At 39.9% G+C, this 10,664-nt stretch overlaps 1 protein-coding gene across 1 annotated transcript; it reads left to right on the forward strand.

Annotated features, from left to right (window-relative positions):
- LOC145786481 (glyoxylate/hydroxypyruvate reductase A-like) lies at positions 1-8,744 on the forward strand. Its single transcript, XM_082598146.1, has 4 exons — positions 1-216; positions 6,090-6,183; positions 6,901-7,063; positions 7,399-8,744. The coding sequence occupies exons 1-4, from the start codon at positions 44-46 to the stop codon at positions 7,713-7,715; spliced, it is 747 nt and encodes a 248-aa protein (XP_082454272.1). The 5' UTR covers positions 1-43; the 3' UTR covers positions 7,716-8,744.
- Positions 8,745-10,664: the final 1,920 nt, after the last annotated feature.

A 10,664-nucleotide genomic window follows, 5' to 3' on the forward strand; every position in this document is an offset into this window, starting at 1 on the left:
CGGTCTGGATGGACTGTTTAATGCAATTGACAAGGAAGCTGTTATGACTTTTAACCCACACTTTGTGGTAACAAGACTTGGAAGTTGTTTTGCTCAAACCATGGCAGACTATGTGATTGGAGCAATTGTGGCACTGGAACGAGATTTTAAATCTCAGTATTTAGCACAATGCAGCAAAAAATGGCTTACTGTTGAAAGTGCTCCTTCTGTCTTCAGGTTGGGTAATGTGATTTTAAAACAATTTTATGGTAAAGCAAATCAGCCTATTCATTCACATAGGCATTAGGGTGGTCCTTATTTTCGAAATTAAGGCAACTTTTTCGGAACCGAGATAAACTTGTTTGTTTACGATACAAAATAACTGGGCAATATTTTTCAAAAAAATTATTAATCACTGTTTACACATGGCACATGAGCATTGTGCAATGACATTTCGTGCTTGTATAAATTTGCACTTTTAGGTTATAATATATATATATAACATAATTTAGGCAAATATCATCAAGTTTCTCAAGTGTTAGACTATTATATATTTTATATTATTTAGAAACAGTGAAAAAGTTTTGCTAAAATTTGAAATAAGAAACATGCCGGATGCCAAATTGAAGAGAGCACTCTAGAATTAACATCTTAATGATCTTAATTTAGTGTGGTTTTTCTCGAGTACTTCTTACTACCATTTTTGCTGTATTGTGTTTTCTTGTCTCCTGGAAACAAAGCAAGGGCAAGACATTCTCCTTTTTAAGAAATTTTAAAGATGATGGAAATTAATTGAAATGGTAAAGTGTCAGACTGGAGATGAGAATGATGCCCTGAGACTCTCAATCAAAGATTACAAATCTGAAATTCCAAATTGGGAAAAAGTGACCTTCGAGCAGAACTCCAAGGTGATTATTTTTGATAAATGAAATGTCAATTTTTTTGGCTAGATGATATTTCATCCAGGAGAATCCATTTTTAGGCACGAAACCAAAGCACAGAGTTAGTAAGGTGAGTCTCGTACTAAGAGCCTGGTAAGATAGTCCCGTGCTTGAATCCAAGCATCAGGGGATGAGAAAACAAGATTCTCATAATACTAAGTCTTTGGCACTAATATGAGTAGGGTGGCTTGTTCCTTTTTTCTTTTTCGCTTTTCCTTCAGCAACTAGACTAACCCAATTTATTACACTCTTGGTAGAGGTGAGTGGTGTTTTTTATAACCAGCATAAGCTGAGTGTCAAACCAGGATTGCATGATTAGAAAGCGACCATCTCATCCACTGTGCCAACAAAGCTAGATGGATGGAAAAACTCTATAATTATATATACTCTTAATGCGAACCTGGATGTTTCAAAGCCAGTTGAAACGAACAACTGAAGAAGAACAGGGACTCTGTCATGGTGCATTTTTACAGCGGTCGGCTACTATTTGGAGAATCCGATTAGGAGAAATCCCAATTCATAGACAGCTTTTTTGAAAAAAGCCTCTTGTGATTTCTAAAATCTCACAGGGCATCTGTTTATTCAAAGGAATTAGCTGTTATATTAGACTTAGAGGTTAAGTAATTAAATAAAGTCTCAGCAAAAAAGTCTCAACTAAAGTCTCAGCAAAAAAGTAAAACCGTTGTTAAGGGTTTTGGCGTTTGGTGATTAACAATAGTGGATTAGTGGTTAATCAAATGGAGTTTCATTGAAAAAAGCTCAACTAAAGTTGCTAAATATGCTAGATTACGTTGCTAGATATCACTATAGCCCAGATCTCGGCAAACTACGGCCCGCGGAGAAGTTTTATTAATTAGTCAATTTTACAGGTTTATGTCATAAACCTGTTAAAATACAATGTTCATAAACTGTATCTTAACACTCTTTTTAAGAATCCATTTCATTTCATATACTCACATGAGGACCTGCTTGTCAAAAATTAAAAAGTTTTTGGCACGTCATCCAAAAAGCTTGCCCACCCCTGCTATAGCCTACAGTTACACCTGCAAGATATCAGCTAATTTACATCTACCATAGGGGTCATTTCATTTTGATTTTAAGAGAATTCATGATTTTTGCCTCAAGGTTTTACAATATTTATAATTGTTTGGTATATTGATCACTTGATCAGTACCGGTATGAAAACTAATGAACAACAATTTTTTTTGTGAAATCGGTTAAACGGTTTTCAAGATGCAGTTGTTTGAAATATTCACCACTCGGTGACGATTATGTTTGAGCGAAGTGGCCATGCAAGCCTTTTTGTTAATATACAGTATGATATTGTGGTCACACTGTTAAGTGATGTTTCTTCTATTTTGGGGGTCAAGGAATTCAAATCTAAGGTCTAAAATGCATTTAAATCAACCCAAATGGGTCAAAATAGCATTTTAAAATCAATTTCCATACTTGCACAGGACGAACTTCTGGGGCCATTTTTGGAATGTTTGAAAAAGTTTGAAACAAAATTTCTTTTAATCATGATCCATGATTCCCATTTTACTCTATATAAATAGTATGATTTACAATTCGGTATTGACCATAGACAAATTTGCAATTCTTATACATAATCTTGTAAATTTCATGCAAATTAAACAGGTCATGTAAGGTTACTCTTTAACATTGTCTTAACTATCGAACAAAACATATCTGCGGCTAATTGAGCAAACGATAATTGGAAATTTAAATGGAAGTCAAGCACTACCAGGCTCCATTTGTTCATTGTCGATACCGACACCACTCACCACAATTGCTGAGTGGTGACAGTAACAGTGAAGTGGTGTCGGTAACAATTGCAACAGGCTACACTAAAGCTGTGTGCTTGAAAATCACCCTGCAGTTTCTCCTATTTACCAGGGTAGGAAATTCAAAATCTAGGACGTGTCGAGCTTTACAGATTCGATAAAAAGGTAAATTGTGTGGCATGCTGGATATACTAGCTATGCTTCTACTGGATGCTGTCAATTCTGGTATGAAATACCCAACAGGCCTCTAAACGCCTACTTTTTCTGACGACAAAGCATGGCCTACCAGAGCTTCTTCACGAACGCCTGGTAGCCAGAATAAAAAATCTGTTGTGCCTACAGAAAATAACACTTTTCCACCGGAAAATTACAGTGACGTAATAAAACTGCGTACGGTATTATCATGTTTTTGCGTTCATTCAAGTTAGAGCAACGCAAACAAGATGGGAAGAACAAGCACCTTCTCGTGGCCCCTCCCGTCAGTACTATATCTTCAAGACAGAAAAGAGATACCATATGCGAAGCGAAGCTTGTCACATGTCACACTCGAGCAAACCAGGCCTGGGTTCAGTGCAGGGTGGATAGGGAAACGCCCTTCTCAGGGCGAGGCAGCTCTATCGAAACGTACCGACGACCCACCGTACTGCAGCTGAACACCAAGGGCATTACGGCCAGAAAGCTCAGCATCATCGAGTATCTGGCCTCAAAACATCAGGTCTTCGTAATTTTCCTCCAGGAAACCCAGTGCACTTCTGTGGATAAGTTGGTATTACCCAACTTCACACTCGCAGGTGCAACCATCAGCAGGAAACATGGCCTCGCCACGTTTGTCTATGAGTAACTGAGCTGGACGCTAATAGATCAATCCAATGCCCAATCGGAGATAGAGTGGCTATGCATAGACATATCAGGCTATCACATCATCAATGTCTATAAGCCACCAGCCCACCACCCTCACGCTTTACACCAACAGCCATCCCAGTGTTCCTGCAACCCAGCCTCTATGCTGGCGATTTTAATTGCCACCATGTTCAGTTGTTCACTGAGGCTACAACACCACCAACACCGACGGGGAAAGCCTGGCCTCATGGTCAGCCAATAATCATCATCATCATCAGCCGTGGAGGCCATCTGCCAGCAGTGGCATGACCGGCTGATGATGATGATTATTGGCTGACCATGAGGCCAGGCTTTCCCCGTCGGTGTTGGTGGTGTTGTAGCCCCAGTCAACATGGTGGCAATTAAAATCGCCAGCATAGAGGCTGGGTTGCAGGAACACTGGGATGGCTGTTGGTGTAAAGCGTGAGGGTGGTGGGCTGGGTCTGCTACTATTCGGTGAGTCCGATTCGGTAAGTTCCCAACCTCTAACCCCTAATCCTAACCCCGAACCCTAAAACGGCAATGATAATTAGGCTACGGTACCCGATAATTTAAAAAAAAAAATTGAAAAAATCCCCCGTTACGGGATCGGACTCACCGAATCGGACTCACCGAAACGGGCCATTCCGGGCCTCCACATATGTTTCCACACCATTCTGTCTTTTGCTGTTCTCATCCAGGTGATGCCAATCTTTTCTTCTATGTCATCTCGCCATCTTCTTTTTGGTCTCCCTCTAGTTCTTCTTGCATATCTTGGTGTCCATTCTGTGGTTTCCTGGCCCATCTGTTGTCTTTCATTCTTGCTACATGTCCCGCCCATTGCCACTTCAGGTTTGTTGCTGTTTCTATGACATCTTTGATACAAGTTTTGTTTCTGATAACTTCATTTCTGATCTTGTCTTTTCTATTTATGTTCAATATTATTCTTTCCATGTTCCTTTGTGCTGCTGCCAGTTTTCTTGTTTGTTGTTTTGTGAGTGACCAACTGACCATGTTTCTGCTCCGTATGTTAATGTTGGCAATATTACTGTGTCCATGATTTTTCGTTTTAAGTTAATTGGAATATTCTTGCTCTTTAAAAAAGTGTTATATTGACCAAATCTTCTCCAGCCTGATGTTATCCTTTGGGTGATCTCAGTTTCCATGTCGTTTTCTGGTGTTATCATTTTCCCTAGATATTTGTATTGTTCAACCTCCTCTATCTTTTCTCCATCTATCAAAATACCCATCCTTGGTTGTTTCCCTGCTATCTCGTTACACATTATTTTTGTCTTTTTCTTGTTCATCTTCATTCCATCTCGTTTCCCTTCTCGATTCAGTTCCTCAAGCAATTGTTGCAGAGTACATTCTGACTGTGCAAAAAGGATGATGTCATCTGCAAATCTGAGATTGGTCAGCAGTTGTCCATTAATGACAAGTCCAGTCTCAGATTTCAGCCTCTTGAATATCTCTTCAACTGCAGCTGTAAACATAACAGGTGAAATCAGCCTATAATATCCTCACCCTATTGCACGATCCCAAGGGTGCAGCGAGCTTCTTTTCCGGACGCTGGAACACTGGTACAAACCCTGATCTGGCTTTCGCGAGTGATGACCTCGATAATTACCAACCGGACAGACGTGTGCTAGCAAAGTTCCCCCGGTCCCAATATCGACTCTCGATCATCACGGCTCCAACGCTCACAATACCTGTCCCGAGCAAGCCTGTTAAGCGATTGAACTTCAGAATGGCTAACTGGGAGTACTATACTACTATAGCCTCCTCACCAACGAAGCCACACAGTATCTCCCATCCCCATACAACAACAACAACGTGAAAGAAGCCTACCAGAACTTTTGTGATACAATTACATCAGCGGCAAAACATTCCATTCCCCGTGGCCGACTAAAGACCTACATACCGTGCTGAGATAAGGAGTGCGAAAGCCTCTACTCCGACTTCCTCCATGCCCCCCAGGGCAATGACACCAACAGCTCGGCCACAAATGTAGCAGAAGTTATCCGCTTTATTTATGCAGTTACGAGGCATCTGCAGAAAGAACAGGAAAGGCTAAACATATTAAGTGCACAAATCCAGCTGAACTTGACCACAGCCACAGGTTATTAAGAGACAATTTGCTCAGATTGGTCTAAATAACGTCTTATCATGGCAATGAAGATAAAGCCTGATTGTGAATAGGCTTTATCTTCAACTGTTACCAGTTTTAGAATTAGTAGACACAAGGTCCTGGGTTTTACGCACACCTCCGTCTATTTGCCGGATCCACAATCACTTCCGGAGCCGGAGTTGAAAAATGACCAGAGAAGGAGGTTGTTTCATCACAGTTGAGATTCTTTATGTTAAACCTCGAACTTGAAGAAGAGCCGAAGCCTAATGATCATTATCTTTATAAGTTTAAATAACTGTACGATATAGCCAGTGCCTCGTTTGTTCGCTCAGTTAGTTTGTGATGTTTTTGTGGCTTTATTTATATGTGACTTTTTAACTTGTACCCATTTAAATACAGTCACAGGCTACTGTCCACACTCACAGTCGGTGTGCTTGGAGCGGGGAACATAGGACTTGAAGTAGCTTCGCGATTACACGCAATTGGAATAAAGGTGATGTGCAATTTTTTGATGTTTCTTGTGTTCGGTTTCATGTGACAAAGGAGTGGTAGCACTCGGTAGTAGCAAATTCACGTCACAGTTAAGTCAGGAAACACGAGGTGTCTTTCCTCCTTCAATATTGCTGGTCTTCTTCATCGTGTGTCACACGGTCGTAGCCTGGTGTCAAGACAACAAGTGCACAAATCTCTTTCAATTTTTCACACACGGCCGCTAGAGTGATGTAATCTTTAGTAGTAACATTTCCACTTCTTTTAAATTTGGTAGTAACATTTCCACTTCGTCTAATTTAACTATAATATGGTTGACCAAGGAAGTCATCAATGCGATGCAACCTGTGCTTGAATGAAATCATTCAAACTTTGTTCTTTATAACAGTCAGGGCTAGGCTTACTGGGAAAGTTGTATTTTTAAACATAATTCAAGATTCCAGACTCACTGGCGGCCGTAAGTAGAAAAAAGCTGCTGGTACGATGCCGAATCGAAAAGTCTGTGCAGTAATGTGTGCCCCTGATATATGTGTGCGCCCTTGATGTATGCGTGTACCTCCGATATATGCGTGCACTCCTGATAATGTTGTTTCTGTGTTGGCATGACGTACTTACGACCTAATGTCACCAGTCTCTTTGCTTTCACTTCTCAGGTTCTCAAAGTGTAACATGAGCAGCTGCAACTCCGCCTCTCAATTAGTTTGATCACTTTGTCTTACAGGTGCTCGGTTTGAAGCGCAGCCCGGTTTCTGGCAAGGATGTGTGCAAATATCCCCAGATTGACGAGTTTTTTGCAACGAATCAATTAAATCAATTCCTATCCTCTTGCGATTACATTTGCAACATATTACCAAGCACTCCGCAGACCATCGATTTGCTTTCAGGTATGCCAAGTCTGGCGCACAGCAAGTTGTCCCTAGGTTTAGCCAGAGACTACTTTTACTGTTATTTGTTACTTGTGACACTGACACCACAAGGGCAAGCAGGAATGTCACGTACAAGCGCGGTGTCGTTTTGAGCTGATGTCGATTGCCTCACTGACGTGTTTTATAAATTTTAATTTCTAACATTTGGTTATATCTTTGAGTGTAACAATCTGAATTAAAAAGAAAACTATTTAATTGATGCACGTGTGTAATTGGCGAATAGTTCCCGTTTAAAATAAAGTGTTTGGCACATTGTTTCAAGACATTACATTTCACTTTTAATCTTTGACCAGGAGATGTGTTGTCAGTCTGTCGAGACCGATGTCCTGGCTTTATCAACATTGGCCGCGGCGATGTCATCAGCGAAGATAGCCTAGTGAGGGCGCTGGAGGGTAAGTGGATATCGGGGGCTTTCCTTGATGTCTTCCAAGATGAACCCCTTCCTCCATCAAGCCGTCTGTGGGGAATGGATCATGTCACCATCACTCCTCATTCATCGGGAAAGCTCACTAACGTTGTAAATGCCGCAGATGTTTTCCTGGAGAATTTGAAGCTCTATGCCAATGGGAAGACTTTACATCACGTGTTCGATTGGTCGCAGGGTTACTGACGCGTGTTGATGGCGCTGTCATTTGATGTATAGTTGTTGTCTGGTGACAAGAATTCACGAAGAGCATGTGCGCATGTGTCGTGACTTACTTCCTGTAGAGAAGTGGTCGGGCGGAGAAAAATAATATTTGCAATGTTTGTTTAATGTTTACTTATTTCTGAAATCATAAACAGATAAAACCAAGCAACCACACGGCATTTAACATAATATATTAAACTGAACATAAACTACGAACGTTTTCGGTCATACAAACGTTCGTACATAGTTAACAGTATGTTAAATTTAATATATTATGTTAAATGCGTGTAGTTGCTTGGTTTCATCTGCTTATGGTTGAAGAAAGTCGCCTCTTTACCAAAATTGTATTTCTGAAATTTACCAGATGCCGAAGGTTAAGAAATTTTCACTATAGCAGAAATTATGAGTAGCACCATTGAAGTTTAGGCAAAATTAGGTTTTCTAACTGAACTAAAAAATGGTCTGGCTAACTAAGGTATGGGCATAAGTAACCTAGAAATATTCCATTCTTTAAGCTCTTTCCACGCCCCATGGCATGTATTTTTGCTATTAACGTGTATAAAAAATTGTTTAATGTTGATGCTTATAAAACGAGACGATATGAATTTTTGTTGAAATACAACGCTGTTTAAGAAATCAATATTAGGTGGTGACAGACACTTATATTCGATAGTTGTGTATACTTACAAGATAATAAAACCTATAAGTCTATGTTCTTAATACAACATGCAAAACAGAATTTGAGACGTATAATATCTCCTGTTCCAGAGTCTCGTTTGTCTTATGTGCAATGCTAAAGCCGCTTGTTGGCTCTTGGCATAATTAATTGTGCTCACGCCTTTGTACATAATAATTATTTGTTAACTACATTACCTGTAGAAAATACCTTTCTCAAAGGAAAAGCAAGACACTTTTGTTTTGCCAGTTCAATGTGCAATGCAGCCCGGACGAGTGCAATGTTGTTTACTTATTTGGTGTTGTATGAAAGGTTCCTAAATAAAGCTTTATTTTAAATCTCATTTTAGAAAACCTCGATGTTAAAACAAAAGAAAGGTAATGATGGTAGGCCTATATATAAATTTGGCGGAAAGGGATAGGGAAAGTCGGAAGACGAGCTCCATGGACGTACGAGTGTTCTTCGACAACAACCGTGACAGACGTTCCACTCCCCCCCCCCCCCCCCAAAAAAAAACAGTGATCTTGTGGAGTATTGTAAATGAGTAAACAATCACTGTAACCTTTGAAATACAACGATTTGACAAAATTGCAGAGTGTATTAACCAATAGGCCTACTGTATTTTGAAAACTTGTATCGGTGAAAGAAATTGTTTAAGATATTTGAGAAGTGTACCATGAAAACTCATAAGAGTTGTAGGCTACTTGAATAGTAGCCTACTAGCTCTCACATGACGCGGTAAGTCGCTTTGCCTATCATACGGAAAACATCATCGTAAGCAACACGTAACTGATTTATGAAAATAGGCCGACAAGAGTAATAACACCAAAGCTATAATGCAAAAAAATTTCGATCACTTTGTTCGTATGTTTAGACCTGTGTAATCTTAAGGTACGTTAGTTTTGACAAACTAAATTGCCAAAATGTAAGCACTAAATCTGGAAATCACTTAGAAACTTCTGGTTTCACTTAAAAATGACAAATCTTTGTTTGTAACGGTACCAGCAACTTACCAAATCTAGTCAAATATTTAGAAAAAGGATTCTGGTTTCACTTAAAAATGACAAATCTTTGTTTGTAACGGTACTAGCAACTTACCAAATCTAGTCAAATATTTAGAAAAAGGATTCTGGTTTCACTTAAAAATGACAAATCTTGGTTGGTTGATTGAATCTTTATCCTTGGACTGGGAAAGCTTCTTGCAGAGTTTAATCCTGGCAGTTTCGCATACTTGTAGAGGCTTTGTTGTAGAGGTCACCGAGATTGACAGAGTGAAGTTTCCGATTATTGTTGGCTTGTTGCAAGTGAATTATTATTTCATTGGATGCCGCTGAATGGAGAGCAGTCCTTAACGTGCGTTGCTCAAGCGCACACCCCGAGAGTCGAACCAGCGCCGCTTGATCTTGAAGCTTCTTCTTTCCAGAAGTTTCTTTGTAACGGTACCAGCGTAGTCAAACGCTTTTCCGATTTTCAGCACAACTTAGCCTACCAAATCTAGTCAAATATTTAGAACGAAGATTGAGCTAAAGATAGTCTACACCAGTGTTTCTCAAACTTTTTCCAATCGCGTACCGCTCATTTGTTTTTTAATACACCGCGTACCACCTGCCGGATATTCATTAGTTACCGTATTATTATACCATAACACCAATGAATAGCAAGAAAATACAATTTAATGCGATGGATGCAACTGTTTCCTCTGCACAAGCATGTCTCTCCAGGGTACAACCTTACTCACAGCACATCGAAAATCATGTCCAGGCGCAGTTAGACGATTTCGGCTTTAGGACTTAATAGCCATTAAGGCCGAGAACCCTTGCTCACACTCCCATGTAGTCTGTAGAAGGGAAAACAAGTAACTGAAAAACAGCATTTCAGGCCAACGTTGGGTAAGTGGAACCCATGATTAGCCAGAAATCTATAGGAGAGCATTTCTTCTGCTTTGCTTTTGCTGTCTCGTCAACTTGAATATCAATATTATCTCTTCTTGTTCACCCGTTCCTACGGGTAGAAGAGCTGGATCGATGCAGAATGGATTGACACCGTAGGTGCAACTTACTAAATCTAGGAAATAATGCATTAATTCCGTTCTGAGCAGCTTAAGGTGATCACCAATTTCGTGAGATAATTTATGACTGGGGTTCACTGAAAGAGTGTTAAGGAGTTTGAACATTCCGTACTGTTTGCTCTCCACGTTTTAGTCCAGATATCTAGTTTGCGAATGAATGCTTCCAGCTTTGTAATAAAAACAGTGA

This window comes from Aplidium turbinatum, chromosome 17 (assembly GCF_918807975.1).
Source record: "Aplidium turbinatum chromosome 17, kaAplTurb1.1, whole genome shotgun sequence".
Taxonomy (NCBI): Eukaryota; Metazoa; Chordata; class Ascidiacea; order Aplousobranchia; family Polyclinidae; genus Aplidium; species Aplidium turbinatum.